The following is a 19,447-nucleotide window of genomic DNA, read 5'->3' on the forward strand; positions in this document are numbered from 1 at the left end:
GGCTATGCTGCAGGCCCTGACTCCTGCCCCTGCCACATCATCCACCATTTGCTAGAAACTGACCCAACTCAGTGTTTTCTAATGTTTGAGCTAATTTTGTGACTACAGATAACATAACCCACTTTAAGCCTTTGAAAACAGCAACGTAAGGAGGTGTAGGGAAGCTGTCTATTGGAGTACAATACACATCAGTGTCATTTAACGAGAGAAATCCTGTTCCCATTGACATCAATGACAAAACCCTCACTGACTTCAGTGAGGTAACTTCTGACTTCACCCAACATTTTTACTCATGATTTAGAAGAAGGTATAAATAATAGCACATTCATTAAATTTGCAGATAATAATAATAATAATAATAATAATAATAATTGTTGTGAGCAGTTGTGAGCACCAGTGAAAACAAGGAAATAATGCAAAGGGACTTAGAGAGGTTAAAAATACAGGCAGGATACAAAAACTATTAATTCTAGAAAAATGCAAGCTAATAGTTCGGGGGAACAATCCAAAACACAGTTATGTCACAGCAAGGAAAGCAGTAAAAGTGAAGAAGATGTAGGGCGATAGCATGCATCAAACTAGATGTCAGCTTGCAGTGTAATAAGGTGGCAAAAAAAAGCAAATATGATTTTGGGCTACATAGGAAGAGGCATGTAACAAGTTCAAGGAAGTGATAATCCCTTCTCTACACAGCTCTAGTGAGACTGCATCTGGGTTACTGCATAAAGGGGACACTGAAATCTACTGGACTGTACAAGAGTTTCCCAAACCAACTAGTTGAAACTTTGAAAAATGAGTAATTTAAAATTAGTCTGGACAACCCAATGGAGTACACAACAGAGAAAATATCCTGCAATTGCCACAGGGGTGGATGAAAATGGCCCAACAGATTTTGTTCATCTCTAATTTCTAATTGTCTCTAAATTCCATCCAAACAAAGGAATAGACATTAATATGGTTAATGAGAATAGACACAGTTGCATTAGATAGGATAAAAATAATAGGAATATAAACCCTCCTGTTTCCACCACTAATTGATGGGGATTAGGAAAAAAAATTTCCCTATGGGCAGGTGATTCTGTAATTGTCCATTATATGGATTATTCATTTTTCCTCTGAAGCAACTATGGGTCACAGAAGACCCCTTTCAAGTGCTGGATTTAGGTTTGATGGAGGAAAGGGGGATTATTTTCTTGAAGGGAGAAAATGTACCAACATCTTTACAAATAATGGGGTCAGATCTTTCTTGCAGGCCTTGATTCAACAAAGCCCATAAGCATATGTTTAACATTAAGCATGAGAGGAGTCCTACTGAAATCAATGGGGTTAGTCATCGGTTTATGTGCTTGGCAGGACTGGGGCCTTAGCTACACCAGTGTAAATCTGAAGTAACTCCACTGAAGTCAGAGGAGCCACTCCTGGTTTACATTGGTGTAAATGAGAGCAGAATTCAGGTCATTGTTTACTGCAGCTAGTGAAAAATATACAACAACTGAAAGCTCTTAAAACATTTCCAGGCACTTTTCCCTCCTACATTTGCTAGTTAAGAACAATCTGCTATTAAAATTCCCCATTTATTCACAATACACAGACTTTTCACAACCAGCGTTATGCCTTTAATGGAGTTATTCATTCAAGTAGGTCCCACTGTAATAAACCACATCACCTCCATTAAGGTAGTTACGACCTTCTGGCCATTGTTGTCTCCATTCAGGCTGCAGATGGGAGCACTCGTAGAAAAATCTCCCCTTTTCAACAGGCACGCATTACTCTCAGCAGTGCTTAACGGTGGATTTTACCGGCAATCATAGCTGTTCTCAAAAAACCCCACAACAAAATAGGAAGCAGAGGACGGAGTGGGGAGAGAGGAATAAATAACTCATAGCAACAGATGGTCACCCTTCTAGTCAGGTTAATGGAAAGTTTGGGGAGAGGGACATTTTATTTTCTCTTTACTGCTGGTCCATGTTTTTGCTGTCTCTCTCCCTTTCAAGTTAAAACCTAGTGTCCTGGATTGATCCCAGGGTTCTTCTGCCTGGTTCTATCTATGGAGGAAAGAAGAAATGAAGTTTCTCTCCCCTATGATGGCTGTTGGAGCATTTTGGTTTTTGTTTTGAATTTTTCATTGAAATAAATGGGCAAGCTGTTGAGTCTAGGAGATTAATTTTGTCTAGGATAGTTGAGGAGAATGGGATGGGGGGAGCGGGGCAGAGGGTTTTGGCAGGTTGTTTTTTTTTTTTTTTTTTTGGCCACTCAAGTAAGAGTTTACTGGTGAAAATGGCAAACTTACACCTTGGAGCAAATTAATCAGTAATTCCACCATTATGGGTTTCTGGAGGATGGCTTAATTGTCTCAACACAAGGTTTGAAATACCTCTACTATCCAGAGTCATGGGTTCAAATCCTGGCAGAGCTAATGCAGCCCCTCTTTGTTCTTCTGAGGTAGATAAATTTAAATCCACACAATTTTCAGTTTAAGTGGGTCTTTTGGGTGTGACCTTCAGAATTCAGGTCCTGTCTGCTTTTATGGTTGTTAGATTTCCAGTGGTACTTTTCATATGCGTCTTCCTTGCAGAGCCACTGGCCAGTACTTCCTCTCCCCAACAGCTGCAGGAGCTGCATTTTATTGGTGCTGATTGTACACAGCTATGATGTGCTTTGGAATGAAGGTGCTGTATAAATATCTGTTATTATTCTGTACCCAGAAAGCAAAATTGGGACTTTCGTGCAGCTGTGCTGAAGAGCACAGGGCACTTTCCCTGGTATTGTGAAATGCAGCCTCATTTGAATCTCTGCAGTGTCTCCTGCTGTACATATTAAACTAGAGTGCCTAGTGCAGGAACAAAATCCTGATAGCCTTCACTGTGCCATGTTTAATAAAATTCTTCCTAAAGTGTGCAAATCCTACAGGGTTTGGTTCACATAAGAACACATGAACTGCCATACACGATCAAACCAATGGTCCATCAAGAACAAAAGCCTGTTTTCTAGCAATGACTGGTTCCAGATGTTTCAGAAGACGACATAAAGCCCCCTTAATGGCTAATTATGCAATAATATACTCAACAGAAGCCTGCAGTTTGGTGCATGATGGATTAGCGGTGAACCAAACCCTTAAGTTTCAGAGTAGCAGCCATGTTAGACTGTATCCGCAAAAAGAACAGGAGTACTTGTGGCACCTTAGAGACTAACAAATTTATTAGAGCATAAACTTTCGTGGGCTACATACCACTTCTTCGGATGCATACGAAGAAGTGGGCTGTAGTCCACGAAAGCTTATGCTCTAATAAATTTGTTAGTCTCTAAGGTGCCACAAGTACTCCTGTTCTTTTTGCAAACCCTTAAGGTTTGTTTGAAAGTTTGAGTTTGACAAACAACCCCAATGCTAACCTATTGGGGGCCCCAATCAGGAATATTTCCCCCCCTCCAACACATACTAAAAAAGTGCATGGGGGGCCCCTTGAGCTGCTCGGAGCCCTAAGCAATTGCTTAGCCTGCTTATGCCTAGTGCCAGCTCTGCCCACAAAGGAACATCCCCCCCCCAACTTTCCAGGCTATAAAACACACATATCCAAGAAACTCCTTAGCTACTTTTGCCTCCAAGAGGAGGGAGGAACAAGATTGTTTCTTCTTCCTCCTCCTCCTGCCTTCCAAGCCCAGCAAACCCTTCTGGAAACGTTCACATGGAGTAGTGTTCCCCATGTTCCATCATGGCACTGTCACTGCATTTCATCCGAAGGGTCCTCGGGTGGTGGGGCCAGACAGAATCATTCCTTCCCATACTCAGGAGAACAGGATAGGAAAACCCTCCACTTCCCACTCCAGCAACATTGCACTAAGCTGCCAGAGCAGATAGCTCCCTGGGCAATAGCAATGGAACTCGCATGGATTCCCTAGAACTTTCAGGCAATTGATGATCTTCTTTTAGCACATGATTGCTAGGTAAGACCTGTGAGTTGACTGGCAACCTTGCTAGGAGAAACTACAAACTCCTGCCTCTTAATGCACAGCCAGTGCAGTACAAGAGCGTTTCCCTGTCTTGCTGCTCCATGGAATTCAATTAGGATATTTCCTGACTCTCCCCAACAAAAGAGACACATTAGATAGGAAGGACACTGGTTGAGATTCCTCTGAAGGTAGGGATGTAGATGTGGCACTTTCATAGGCCAAGGGAGGAGGCCCCCTAACCCCAAGAGGCAGCAAAGAAGGAAAGAGGACACTGAGCACACTCCTGAAGACAGCAATGGTGTGTAGAGAGTCTGATGAAATGAGAGAAGGTGGCTGTTGGCCAGGAGCGGGGACGCCTTTTTGGAGAACATTCCTGTGGACTTTGCTGCGCATTTCCCCACTATGCAAACATCCTCCTCCCCACCACAGCCAGTTCACAAACATAGTGAACATTCAACTCTGGCTTAGTTCAATTGGGTTTAAGGTCAACACGAAAGCTTCACTCAGCTCTGCAATTGCCCAATGGGATCCCACCCTGCTCAAAGCAATAGGAATAAAGCATATAAGCGTACTGCAGAGTAATAGAAAAACATCCGGCTAGAAAGCTGTAAATAGAGAAAACCACTCTTGCCTGTCCCCACCCTAACACATTTACAGAAAACAACTACCCTGTGACTGCCTTGAAGGACCACCAGCAATTATTATGAACTATTAAAGCTGCACTTCACTGCAGGAAAGGTAAAGTTTTCACAGAGATCTTCCTGCTCTCACACACTTTAATGGGGAGGAAATGAAAGAAAAGCCTCACAGTGCTCTGACACCCAGTCCTTTCAGTCAACGGAAAGAACAGCATTATTAGGTTGTGGAGGGAACTCTGTCAAATTCTAGTTTCTAGAGGACTCCTGCAAAATAGATCTAGAGGGGAAGAGTTTAGAAAAGCATGGGAGGAAAGAGAGGGATGGGATTAGCAGGTCTTTGAGGAATAACAGACTTCCTGATTTAGCTTGAGCTATTAGAATTGCTTCATATTTTTCTGAAACAAGTGTGAACTAAATCTCAGGGGGGTGCAGATATATCCCCAAGCATGTAATATAGGAGGCTGAAACTCTGTGCTGCTCTAGCTATGTTACTTAGAGTAAGTCTAAGAGGACCAAATTCTGTTCCCAGTTACACTCATATATCTGAGAGCAGGTTTTGGCTCAAAGTTTCCATTATAAATCCCATATTATAGTTTCATATTTGGACTTTCAAATGTCATCAGCTGGAAATGCTCTAAAGGATTTTTCAGTCTAGGCACAATACATTTCCCATAAGTTATTTTGATCTGTTTGTTGAAAATATCTATGCAGGGTACACACAAAGTTAAACTCCTCAGGATTTCCAAGGGTATATTTACCAAACCCAAGGCCACAAACTTCTCCTTAAAAAGTGAATGTCTGAAGCTAGTCCTTTATGTATTATTCTTTTCTGGGTTTCTTTAGCACTGCAAGCTAACTTGCTGCACCCATGTGCTGCTCATTAAATTCACCACCTTGCTGTTCCTGGGTGTTTGAGGAGGGGACAGGTTGATGGGTTGGATCCTGGGTGACTATGGTGTTATAATATATGAGAATATATTATTGCCCTTATATAAATCGATGGTACGCCCACATCTCAAATACTGCGTACAGATGTGGTCTCCTCATCTCAAAAAAGATATACTGGCACTAGAAAAGGTTCAGAAAAGGGCAACTAAAATGATTAGGGGTTTGGAATGGGTCCCATATGAGGAGAGATTAAAGAGGCTAGGACGCTTCAGCTTGGAAAAGAGGAGACTAAGGAGGGATATGATTGAGGTATATAAAATCATGAGTGATGTGGAGAAAGTGGATAAGGAAAAGTTATTTACTTATTCCCATAATACAAGAACTAGGGGTCACCAAATGAAATTAATAGGCAGCAGGTTTAAAACAAATACAAGAAAGTTCTTCTTCACGCAACGCACAGTCAACTTGTGGAACTCCTTACCTGAGAAGGTTGTGAAGGCTAGGACTATAACAGCGTTTAAAAGAGAACTGGATAAATTCATGGTGGTTAAGTCCATTAATGGCTATTAGCCAGGATGGGTAAGGAATGGTGTCCCTAGCCTCTGTTTGTCAGAGGATGGAGATGGATGGCAGGAGAGAGATCACTTGATCATTGCCTGTTAGGTCCGCTCCCTCTGGTGCACATGGCATTGGCCACTGTCGGTAGACAAGATACTGGTCTAGATGGACCTTTGGTCTGACCCGGTATGGCCGTTCTTATGTTCTTAATATGTAATATAATATGAGGGGTCTGGGGAAGTCATTGACGGGGTCTGGGGCTGTTCTAAGTGCTCTAGGAATGGTTACAGAGAATGCAATAAGGCCCAGATTTTTAAAAGTATTTAGGGGTTGCTGTGTTCAGCATTGCAAGGCCTAACTGATTTAGGGTCTAAATCTCATTTTCAAAAGTGATTTAGGTACTTAAGAGTTTAAATCCTAGAATCTGTCAATAGGATTTTGGCTTCTGCGTGCCTAAATCCCTTTTGAGATGAGATTTAAGCTCCTAAATCAATTAGGTGTTTCAACACTGAGTGCATAAATACCTTTACAAATCTAGGCCTAAGTAGCTCATGTTAAATATTGTACATACTGTTGATTTTAGAAAGTGTGGAGAGCCTGGAGTTTTAAAGAGGTGCTGGAAAAAATCGAAGTCAAATATATATCTGAATTATCCACGATCACTTAGCGGTCCCCTTATTAGGAATCTCAGTTGGCACCAGCCTGATGTGACATACGGCATAGGAGGTATTGGGCCTCAGCAGGCTTTTCTGCAATACATGAATCTGGGAAGAGGCTGCGAATGGCTGGCCGGCCATCTTCCCCTCTGGAGAAAGTAATGTAGCGGACTGGGATTGAACCATCTCATTATGCTCTGCATACTCTTTACTATATCTGATCACCCAGTGAAATGAGCCTATGACAAGTCCCCCTAGAGTCAACTGGTACCTCCATATATGTATGATGTGCTCTGCTTCCTCCATGGCATATTTGAGCTCAGTGTTCTCCTCTCTCACAAAATCTTTCCTGCAACTGCAAGACCTCCTCCTCCCATTCATGCCTTCATACACCCACATCCACATTCATTCTTCTTCTCAGGTAGCACTACTTTAAACATGTCCTCTCCATGCTGGTTTTATGCACAGTACCACCTGCAGTGCAACTGCTATCATGAACCATGTAGAGTGGATTTGATGGCCCTTAAAGGGAAGTAAAAACAAGGATTGGCCTGCCACGTTGGGTGCCCATCACTGAATGGGAGAAGAGGCATTGATTCTTTCCATATCTGAAGAAGAACTAGTAGGAGTAATTTCTGGGTGACTCATTTGCGCACACCCCCGCCTTCCAGAAGGAAGTAAAACAGAGTGGAGAAGGGCAGAAAAATTTAATGTAGGACACTATCTCAGCCGCACCATTCAAATAAAGGCACAGGAAAGTCTCCTTGGATTAGCTATAGTTTCCCTCTGCAAAAGATGGACACTTTTTCAGTACAGGTTGCTAGTCTTTTAAAAAAATATAGCCCAACGTAACATGAAAAAAATCAACATGGGCTGTGAATATAGATAAGGCCATTTTTGTAATTAGCCATTTTCAAAACAGAGGGCATGAATAATGTAAGCATGAAGGTCTTTTTTATTTAATTTTTCTTTAAACAGATTATGTTTAGAGTGGTTCAAAAGACTACCAAGCCAGAGAACAGGGCTCACTATTGTACGGTGTATAAACAGCTGTGGCTAAGGGCATAACAAACACTATCAAAGGGCTGAGCCAAAAAATGGATTTAGCTATAAGGAGAAGAAAGAGGCATAACACCGTGTAATGATTATTTAGTTTTACATTTGTCATTTAGTCTTTGTGCATGTTATTCCACACCTAAAGAATAGGATTTCTCCTTTCTCTTCAGCGGCTTGCTCAAATTGCTGCTAGTAATACCTTGCCCTTTTAGGCCTCCTTTCTGCCAACATTAAGGGCCAGACTGTGACATGGACCACATGCCCATGCAGGGAAGTAAGGAGTAAGAAGCATTTTTGTATATCAGGATGCCAGTTACCTAGCCCCTGTGTCTGGGTGTCTAGGAGTAAGCAGGACTACATTTCCTCCCTTGAGCAGGTGGGCAGAGAGGTGTGGGGAACAGGTAGAGCCTTGGCTCCATTCCCTACTCATTGGCTGGAGTAGCTGAGCCAGCGCAGGGTTAGATAATATTTTTCTAATGGTATAGGGCAGCTGAAAATTGTTATTCCATGGGAGCAAGAAGGGAGGAGGTAAGGTATTGTGATTCAGCAGTGTGTCTCAGAATGACAGTGTTGAATCACTCTTCCTGGGGTGGTGTAGCCTATGTCTCACCCCAGGCTCTGAAGTTGTGCCACAGGTAATAATCTAGCCCTAAGTAACTTGTCCTAGGGTCACAGAGAAGGTTACACAAAGAGAGGAGAATATCAGACTGGAAGCTCTCACTCTCAGCCCTCTGTTAGAACCACTAGGTATTATGGGTAAAACTTTCAAAAATGCCTAGGAGCCTCATTTACAAAGCTATTTGTAAAAGATGCAGAGAGGAGCCCAGTCGGATTGAAAAAAATGACTATGAAGGTACACTGCACTTGCTTAGGTGCTTTTGAAAATCCCACTAGGCATCTACATGCATCTTTTGACACCTAAACACTTTTGTAAATCTATCCCTACGTGACTTGGGCACTTGTAAACCTAAGTCTCATTGTCTTTCACCGAGACTTAAGGAGAGATCTTCAAAGTCACAAAAGACACTTAGGCACCTAAGTGTATGTGCCTAAATATCATCTGGGCCTTTGAAAGTCTCTCCCTTAGGTTCCAAAGTGCTTAAGTCCCTTTTGAAAATGGTGCTTAGTCTCCTTTAATCACTAAGGTGCTTCTGAAAATTTTACCTTACCTCAGACTCTGTCCACATTCTGAATCATATTTTAGTGAGTTAACTAGCAAGTACTTTCATAAAATGACAGCTTGCTAGAAATTTGATGGTGATGATAATAATTAACCATTTGAACAGGCCATCAGAAGGCTGCGTCATAATCCTGGCTTAACACTTAGCATGTCTTTCTCAGCTTCACATCTGCTTTTCAGAAGCTTGTGTCAAGACTGCAAACGAGCTGGGAGCCAGGGAGGGAAGGAATTTCTTCCAGTGATGACCCTCTTTAGAGTAGGTCTTTTGAAGAGAAAGGCATGGGATGGGCCTGGTGAGGGGTCTATGAGGCTCAGCTGGAAAGTGCCTCCCATTTGGCTGGGAAAGTGGCAGGGAATTCTAGAGAGGTGATATGCTGACAAAGTAGCTTGAAACCCAGAGAGTAGCACAGGCACACAAGATTGGCAAGCCTGTGCTAATTGCGACATGTAGCCTCGGCTCTGAATAGGGGGTAGATTGGAGCTGCAGTGACCCAAGGGAAGCAGCCATGCCTCAAAACTGTGCTTCAGTCCCTCCTTGTGCTCTCTGGTGAGCACAGGAGGCAATGCACAGGCTACAGCATCCCTATGGACAGCCCAGTGTACCCTCTTATCCTTTCCCAACCACTTCTTCCTCCACAAGGATTTGTGTTCCCCAGGGTAGCATGGAGCATGCAGCCCTTTCCCCTCTTCTATTCAACTGAGCGAAGGCCCTTTGCAACAGGTTACCAGACACACTTCCTGCTGCTCTTAATTCTTGCTACTGCATTATTCTCACTTCTAACTTGGATTCAGCTTCCCCTAAGCTTGAAAGCTTTTTGCAGAACCTATAAAAAGCAAATATCAGAGCTCGCTCTGTGGCCAGGTTATCCTCAGCTCTCACCTGTCTGCTTTAAAACCAATAAGCAGCCTCAACACAATTGGCTTTGCATAAATATCTGCTGATCAGAGATTTTAGTTAGTACATTTTCTCCCATCCCGTTCTCCATAATTAGTGCTCAAGCAAATGCACTCCAAGTAGAGTCTTTTACCTCATGTTCTCCTTCCTGTGAACTGTCAAATACATTTCATATACTCTTCCCTGGGGAACAGCCCCTGCAGGGATCAGCAAACTTACGCCTGCAAAACAGAAGAGACACAAATAAAAGGAAACGGAGAAAGAAAGGCAACCAGGTCTCTGACGAAGAATGACAGGAGATTTTGAAGACGAAGTCCTACATGCTGGGTCTCCCTGGTGCCTCCCATTGTCTGTTTTGAATTACTGGAGTGGAGAACTGGATATTTTCCTTCCCCTTTTGTTTTATTTAAGGAACAAACAGATGGTTACTCTGTTGCTTACCTTGTAAAATGTGGGGAAAACCAACAACTCTGTCTAAAATTTCAAACAGCTGTAATGGAACATCTCTTCCCAGGCATTTCTTTTTTAATAAAAAACAACAACAAAATCCCCAAACAGCAGAATGCTGGCCCAGGAAACAACAAGAACCATTTATTTTTGGGAGGAGCTGGTCATGTGGTCAGCATCTGTGTTTAGATGTACTTAACTTCTAATTACACAATAGTTAGGACAAAATGGGGATACTTGACATCCCTTATATATCCATTCATAAAGAGTGGTCCAGAATTCCAATACCCAGTCAAGTCTGCCCTGCACTGAACACAAGTTAGTGGCAATTAGTGATGTGCCATGAGGCACAAGTACTCAGTAGTCCACGCAGCCGGGCAATTCTGGACCAGCTGCCATTGCTGAACTGGAGTGATCAGAAATCTATGATAGGGATTTCAGTTTCTCCTGCAAAAAATTATAACTAGACAGCTGAAGCAAACCTATGAACAGAATATTCACAAGGATATGTGTGTGTGTGTGTGTATGAGAGAGAGAGAAGAAGAAGAAGAACTGGCCTTACAAAATAATGCACTGGACAGTCCTCATCGATATATGAATAGTTTGGGGCCTGGTTACATGAGACCACCTCTCTCTATATACAATACATCCACTCTTGTGACCAGTAGATGTGTTTGAGCTGGAGTCCCTCCCCCCTGTTATAAAAGGGAGGGTACAGCTGGCAGGCTGTTTTTCATGAATGCCTTTTGACTTTGGAACTCGTTTCCCTGTGGGTTTGTCACAGCCCAGATACATTAAGCTTCTGGGCATGCTGCCTCACCCATGTATTTCCTCAGATGTACAAGGGAGGGATTATAGGGACTTTTGACTGTTAATTGGTGGGTAAATATTACTGGAAGCTGTATAGACAGCCCACTGTATTGGGTTATAGCTGATGGATAGATTTGTTTCTGTTTGTTTTAATTATTTTTAAAGTGCTCCTAGCAATAGATATGTACTTTTTCACCTACAAACTGAAGTTAATATGTGAATTAAATTATGTATGTCTAACAGACTTTGCACTACATGTGGAAAGCATAGTGGAAAGTAACCTGAGAACAAACTGGACCTCTAACAAGAAGAGCCTGAACTTCAAGTCTACAGCACGATAGACTAGATTTTGAACAGAACTCAGCAAACCACAGTCAGGCCAGATTTTTTTTTCACCAGAGCAGCTCAGCACCCATTTAGGCCCATAAATGAAACAGATTAAATTTTCAAAAGCATTCAGCATCCAGTAAGAAGAATAGGGATCACCAGAGGCGAAGGGGTTTTGAAAATCTAACCATTTCATTAGGAACAGAGTTGCGTTTTTTGTTTTTTTTTTAAATCTGGCCCTGGTTGCTGGTGTTGAGCATTTAAGAAGCTGGCCCTGAATGTGGTGAAGATTTGGTATTCTAGTAGGGTTACCATACGTCCGGATTTTCCCGGACATGTTCGGCTTTTGGGGGCTCAAATCCCCGTCCGGGGGGAAATCCCCCAAAAGCCGGGCATGTCCGGGAAAATCGGGAGGGAGGGCTGGGCCGGGGTCGCGGTGCCGGGCCGGGAGCCGGGCCGGGGCCGCGGGGTCGGGCCGCCGAGGGGGTGCGCTGGGCCGCGGGGCCGGGAGCCGGGGGGTCGGGCCGGGAGCCGGGCCGCCGGGGGGGTGCGCTGGGCCACGGGGCCGGGAGCCGGGGGGTCGGGCCGGGAGCCGGGCCGCCGGGGGGGTGCGCTGGGCCGCGGGGCTGGGAGCCGGGGGGTCGGGCCGGGAGCCGGGCCGCCGGGGGGGTGCGCTGGGCCGCGGGGCCGGGAGCCGGGGGGTCGGGCCGGGAGCCGGGCCGCCGGGGGGGTGCGCTGGGCCGCGGGGCCGGGAGCCGGGGGGTCGGGCCGGGAGCCGGGCCGCCGGGGGGGTGCGCTGGGCCGCGGGGCCGGGGGGGACTGCGGGGCCGGGAGCCGGGGGGTCGGGCCGGGAGCCGGGCCGCCGGGGGGGTGCGCTGGGCCGCGGGGCCGGGAGCCGGGGGGTCGGGCCGGGAGCCGGGCCGCCGGGGGGGTGCGCTGGGCCGCGGGGCCGGGAGGTCGGGCCGGGAGCCGGGGGGTCGGGCCGGGAGCCGGGCCGCCGGGGGGGTGCGCTGGGCTGCGGGGTCGGGCCGCCGGGGTCGGGCCGCCGGGGGGGTGCGCTGGGCCGGCGGGGGCCGGCCGGCAGTGCTGGGCGGGCCGGGGGTGGTCGGCCGGGGGCCAGGGCCGGCACCCCAGGGCCCGAGCCGACCCAGGCTGGAGCCGCCGGGGGGGCCAGCCTGGGCCGCACCTCCTCCCCCCACACCCTCCTTACCTGCCCAGGCTTCCCGCGAATCAAATGTTCGCGGGAAGCAGGGGAGGGGGCAGAGACTTTGGGGAGGGGGCGGAGTTGGGGCGGGGGAGGGGGCGGGGCTGGGGGCGGGGCCAGGGCCCCGTGGAGTGTCCTCCTTTTGGAGGCACAAAATATGGTAACCCTATATTCTAGCAGATTTGAATATCCACCCCAGGCCACTTCTCTTAATAGGCCATCACACTGAAGTTGGATTAACTGAAAATTTTGGTTAACTGGGGTCCTACTATCCAGCTAAATAACAGCGTAGCCATTTTCCACGCTGTAAACAGAACTTAGTTTTTTTTTTCTTTACTAACTTGTGCAGTTCCTGAAAAGCTTCTAATAAAGAAATATGAAAAAGACACACATAATGTCCTGGTTTCCTTTGCTATGTAATCTCTGTTAGGCAAACTATTCAATCACCTGCAGAAAATTAGTATTCTGCTGTCTTGCTTCAGCACTGCACAGTCTGCAGCAAACTGGAACTGGAACAACTGATTTGTTTTCTAATTAATTTGTCCTTTTTATGCATAATAACAAAAGTGAGGCTTTCTGGCTTGAAGTTGGGTTGTTTGGTTTATTTTGGGGATCTGTATGAAAGGAAAAGGTCAAGGATACTGAATCCCACTTCACACAGGGAAGTTCTGAGGTCTAATATTTCTGAAGGAAGTGGTCACAGTCTTCTGATTTGTTGTTAAAGAAGGCCAGGACTTTTGGGAAAGGATATGTGAAATAGCTGAGTAAACCTGAATGGAAAAAAAAATGCTGTTTGGGCTAAACATAGAAAAGGCAGATTCCAAGGGGTGACCTTGTTTTTTCTGCCTAAAAGAACAGAGAGATGGCATTGCTTAAAACCACCAAACAACCACCACTTTTGAAATCTCATTAGGTACCTCTGAAGCTGATAAGTGCAATACTTACCTGAATTGGGAATGATTAGGTGACCTCCAAGGGAGTTGAAGGTGCCAAAAGCAGTGCATGATGGGTCTGTTTGTCGAGCAAGACTCTGGTTTTTCATGTTCATGGTCTCGTTTTCCAGCAGAGACTGAGTTATCTGTGGGGATAACTTGGATGAGAAGTCGGACAGGTCGTCCTGTGGGGTGACTGCACCCGAGGTACTATAGACCTTGATCTTCAGGTTGGGCAGTGGATCAAGGATTGGAGAGTTGGTCATTGGGATTTTATCAGAGACATCATGCAAGGCGTAGACAGGACCTCTGTACATGGCTGCAGCAGATGTGAGGTCTGGTGGCACTGCCAGGAGATCTGTGTTGGAAATGAGAAAAAACAACAAAGTATTACCCACGGCTGTATCCCCTTCACTGAAGACTTCCTTCTGGGTGAAGATTTAGTGGTGCCATTCTATTTGTGTCTTCATATTGAAGGGAATGATGAGCAAAGCCCTAATGGACTGATATTCTTCTCCTTTTGTATCCATCCACACATCTCCAGGGGTTTACATAGGCCCTATCGCTATGGAATCTAATTGCACAAAACTGAAGTGCAACCCTACTCCAAGGATTTTTAACCTGTATTCTTTTCCAGTCTGTACTCTGACTTCAAATATGACATGCCAGGCCTCAGTACAAGAGACTCTCTCTGACAAAACCAGTTTTATTAATTAGTTTTCCTTCCATAAATGCTAAGTATGAGAATCATTAGCCTATTTATTCAACCAGTCCAAAGACAGAATGATAGAAAGAAGAGATAGAAAAGACCTATGGTGTCATCTTCCTCATCACCCACAGCCAGCGCAGGATTGTCACCAACGGTATGTTGTACAGTGCCTTCTGCAGCTTAGCTTTAAACAAATCCTTGGCAAAGAAAGTGCTGCTCCTGCTAATGTTCCATTTTTACAACTCTCTACCCAGTTTTACTTTTTTCTTGATGTAACTTTAATACTCAAAGAATGACATCAAAAGCCAGAAGGTTCAGCCCAAATGTATAGCTTCCAAGAGCCAGTCTTGGCTTTGTGTGTTCATTTTCTGTCTGATGATGTCTGCAAATAATTATGCTATTATTAACTGGTGACAGAAATTTGTTATGTTTTCCACCCACTGAATCTTGCGCCAGAGCAATGTCTCATCTCTCAGTAGTAAATACCTCCCACACATCTCTCCATGCAGACAGAGAGGTCACAGTAAATATGATTATCAGACAGTAAAATGAGAAATATAATGTGATGGAATTACTTTATTAGAGTATTATTCTAAGACATGGTAGAATGAGTCCTGTTTCTGTTGTAGCCAATGGTGTATTTGCTACTGACTTATACACAAACCCTTATTTCTACATGTCTCTGTGTGTCCCTCTCACTCCTTTTCTCCTGAAGTTTATACTCCTCTGTTTCATGCTCTAGAGTAGGTCTGAAAAATCCCAGCATAAGATTTTAGCACTTGACTATAAGAAACAAATGAGCATAACCTTTCTTTTTTTCTATGAAGGGGCAACTAGCATCCAGTGAATATAATTCATACAACCCTGAAGACCATTTCCTTACAGCATCTGCCTGAATTGATCTACATGAAATGAAATGACAACTAACCTTGTCTTGCAGCCTTGATGTTAACAGGTTGGAATCCGCCATTCAGTGCCGAGGAGTCTATAATATCTGACTCAAAGTCACGGTGGTTCTTCCGATACACGAACAGTGCCACAATCACTGAAATAGCTAGGCACACGATTACAGCTATCACAATGCCAACGTAGAGAGCTACGTCATCTGAGTCAGGAGCAGCTGGAGGGACAAAAGAATTAAACTTTGTTCAGCGGTATCTGGTCACAGGAATTTCCAAGAGTATACATCCGTATTACTGTCGTTTCCTTTTGACATTTGTTACCTTTTTTATAGGTTAACTGAAAATCCATCTCCAAAGCTGTATAACTGGGCTGTTCCCTTTCAGAGGAAAAATGATCCTAGATTTTTCTTAGCTATTTTCTCATGCTTTATATATCTATCTATCTAGTAACTAGGCAGCATAACAAACCATTTATAACTAGACTTATAAAGCAAATTTAGCTAAACAGGGTATAACACCATATCAATTCCTGAAGAAAAATTCAATGTTAATTTAGTGGTACATTGGATAACAAAAAGGTTTTTTACTTCACGTCTTACTTTAAAAATAAAAGGCCACTTTTTGTGGACACGCCTGGCATGTCCTGATAATGTGTGTGTACTGAGTTAGAATATTTTTCTAAGTGTAATATTCCAAGTCATTAGTTTCTTTCCAGAGCACGTCCTACCTCCCCCTACACCCCATTTGAGACAAAAAACCTGCAAAAATAGAGCAAAACAAATGCTGAGATCTCATTAGTGGAATGAGACAAATGCTTGGACAAATGCTGAAGCAAGCACCATCTACTGAAAGCAAAATTCAACAAGGAATACCGTAATTTACAAAAGGAAGCCAAGTTCACTGTAGCTCTCCTTTGGGAACAAGGCCTGCCCATGAGATTTTCGCTACCTGTTTGTACCATAACTTCTGCACTAATCCCAGGGTAATACCTAGCACCACTTTCTACCAGATATGTTTCCAAAAGGCCTGAATACATGATCAAAAATTATGCGTTATGTGTGTAGCGAAATATTCCACTATTAGAAGAAGCATACCAAGCGAAGAAACTGCAAACAGATCAAATCTTTCTCATACACTATTTTGGTTTAATTTAGAGCATGTGAAACAATTTTTTTGTTCTCTGCTTTCCCAAGGTGTAAGCCAGTCTGCCTTGCAGAGATATGGCAGATGTTGAAAGGGACTGATCAAACTCTATCTGGTCTTAGCTATTATGTTTTCTTAAAATCTCCATTGTTCAAAATGCAAGAGAGAGTCCATCAACAGGTTCTCAGGAAGCAGAATTCTGAGTTCCAGCCTGAAGATGCTATATCTCCTCCATATTGTCTCTCTCTTTTTAACGTTTATAATAATTTCATATTTGACAGTTTCCTACTCCTCCTCAGATATGAATAAGCTTCTCCCTTTGATTTCTGGCTTTCAAGCACCAGCTTATCCCCTTTCCTTTATCCACCTATTAATGAGGACAGTTATCATGCCACATGAGCTGACTGCAGTGTTGTTGTAGCCGTGTCAGTCTCAGGACATGAGAGAGACAAGGTGGGTGAGATAATATCTTCTATTGGACCATTGTCTGTTGGTGGAAGAGACAAGCTTTCAAGCTAAACAGACTTGAAGTCCAAAGAAGAGCTCTGTGTAGCTGAAAAGCTTGTCTCTTCCACCCACAGAAGTTGGTCCAATAAAAGATATGAACTCACCCACTTTCTCTCTCTCACATGAGTCTATTGACAATTGTAACACTGCCACTCCTTGCCTCCCATTAAGCAAGCAGGATGCAAGTCACGCTGTCCATTAGGCCCCTCTTTCCCGATGCACATGTAGCTGGGCTAAAAGTAAATCTTGAATCAAGTAACAGCATCACATCAGTAATCAGAAACATAAAATCAAACATTAAACTTACAAGAAAATCCATATTCATTCTGGGTTCTCTGTTCAGTTGAAATAGGATAAATGAAACCTTAAAAAGAAAGAAATTAAACAAAAATGGGAACAAAATCAAATTAATGAGGGGAAACAAAAAAAGGAAAGCATGAAAAATGGTTTAATTAAAAAAAAGAAGGAAAAGAAACCTATGGTACTTTACAATTCCGATTCAGCACAGAATTATGATTTTGCATCTCCTGTCTGCTTCAGAGCCTCACTAAGAATTAATAAGTAGGCAGATTGAATTTCAGAGCCAAAATCGGTCTCGAGTCACTAACTTTGGAGTGCTTAAAGTCTTTCTTTTATTGAGCATAAACTCTAATGGATCTAATTTATTTCAGACATCAAGCATCATTAGCATATGGAAAGTCTTTTTTCCCTACCCCTGCCATATGGTTTAATTCCCAGGACATTTTCAGTAGGGCTCTAAACAGTTTTTTTATTTAATTATAGTGGCTTGCTGTTGGTCTAATAGAGCTAAAGGAGACTTGTCGTCATTGGTCAGAGGTTAAATACCCATTTGCTGAGCAAACCCATAAAGAAAACCCTCTTTTTGGATTTCCTTGGAATTATTTTATCCTGTCTCTAATAGGAATCCAATAGGAATTCCACAGGGTGCAAGCAAATTGAACTGGAAACTGAATGTGTTCGATTTGAAATCATTATAAAATCAATAGAGGACCTGGGGTCATAAAGTTATTTATTTTAAATCTTTGAAGGCATAGTGTAATATTGATAAAATCATAACGTAATTCAGTTTTATTCCAAAACAGATCAACAGTAACAGTAATCTCTTTCTTTCTTTTATTTCTTTTCCATCTCCTACAATAATATAGTAGCACTTTTTCTCTTCCAGTTGCTCTAGCTGGTTGGCGCAATAACCCTATGAAGTAGGCATTTATTTTATTCCCTTTTTACCAATGCAGAAAATGAGTCAGAGGGTCCAAGATTGATCCCATAGAAGTCAATCATGTCTGGAGAGGTAAATGACATGCCCCATTGTCAGAGCTGAAATGAGAACTTCGGAGGGCCTGACTCCCTTTCCTGTGCTCAGGCTGTGGCACTTTTAAAGCTGTACTATAAAAATACCAAGTGTTTATGAAAGCTAACTACCTGTCACATAACCATGCTGTTAATTGAAATACTAGAGGCAGGCAGAGGTATTCTTTATGATAGAGGCGCTTTGCTGCAGCACCATGGGACAGCATTATGCCTTATTTCCCAGCAATGATTCCAGGCTTGCGCTTACTTTTATAAATATTATATTCCTCACTCATTTGTATGATTCCTTGAGGCAGGTTTGCCTGTTTGCATTTTTAATTGTTTCTCTCTCGTACTAGTGAACTCATAACACTGGAGTTTAGGACATGAAAAGGATGCAAGGAGAGAAGAGAGACGAGGTGGGTGAACCAACTTCTGTTGGTGAGAGAGACAAGCTTTTGAGCTTACAAAGAGCTCTTCTTAAGGAGAGAAGTCAGGCAAGCAACTGCTGAAAGTCTGGGGCAGTGAGAGCACAGTTAGTCAGTCCATGGTTGGGAAAGTTCATGCTAGTGTTTGCAGCTGCACCAGTGTCACCATACAATATGCAAACTTCAGGGATTTGGTGGAAACCTGAAGACATCTTGGTCTATTATGGGGAGGTGATCCAGGACTAAATTTGCTCTCAGTGACACTGGTGTGACATCAGTGGAATTGCTCTAGATTTATTAAACTCAGTGAGAGAAGAATTCAGTCCTAGATGTTCTTCCTGCGGCAGTCAAAGTTGCCTTTTGGAAACCAGCCAATAGATGGCGCTATAATAGGAAAATTCCCTAAAAGCCAAAAAAATGATGCAGCATTAAAGGGGAACTGAAAAGTTGTTTTTTGTTATATTTTAACCTGGCAAGTTTTGAGTTCAGAGTCCTGTGTTACCCTTGCTATGAGATATAGATGAGATATAGTAACTGCCACTCAAAAGAGATCAAAGAGCTGCAAAACCTGCACTATTCTAGATGTTACTGATAGCATCATCTGTGTTGGAGAAACACAACCACCTGAATTCAGGTCTTGGTGTGTAAGTAAACACAGAGATGATTTTAAATATGCTGGGTCAAATTTATGCTGCTGTGACTACACCATAGATTTCTATTTGTTAAAAATATTTATTTGCAACTTCTAACTCTATATACGCTCTGCCACTGATGAATTTAAAACAGTAGAACTTTCATGAAAAGGCAGCTCTAAAATATTGGCATCATCTTATTCAGAAGATCTGCTGTGTGTGAGTATTGAAAGTCCTATCTATTTACTTAAATGGAAAAAATAAAGCTTTCCTGCT

At 43.4% G+C, this 19,447-nt stretch overlaps 1 protein-coding gene across 2 annotated transcripts in view; it reads right to left on the reverse strand.

The window, feature by feature from the left end:
* Window positions 1-19,447, reverse strand: part of UNC5C (unc-5 netrin receptor C) — a 368,853-nt gene that overhangs the window by 36,465 nt on the left and 312,941 nt on the right. Inside the window, exons 8-11 of one of the 2 annotated variants that reach the window (XM_054030965.1) lie at window positions 17,108-17,164; window positions 15,177-15,368; window positions 13,553-13,897; window positions 9,953-10,040 (exon numbers count right to left, since the gene is read on the reverse strand). In XM_054030965.1, the coding sequence (XP_053886940.1) occupies window positions 9,953-10,040; window positions 13,553-13,897; window positions 15,177-15,368; window positions 17,108-17,164 (682 nt within the window). The remainder of the gene's footprint in view (window positions 1-9,952; window positions 10,041-13,552; window positions 13,898-15,176; window positions 15,369-17,107; window positions 17,165-19,447) is intronic. The other variant, XM_054030966.1, reaches the window with a different exon arrangement.

This window comes from Malaclemys terrapin, chromosome 5 (genome assembly GCF_027887155.1).
Source record: "Malaclemys terrapin pileata isolate rMalTer1 chromosome 5, rMalTer1.hap1, whole genome shotgun sequence".
NCBI lineage: Eukaryota > Metazoa > Chordata > Testudines > Emydidae > Malaclemys > Malaclemys terrapin.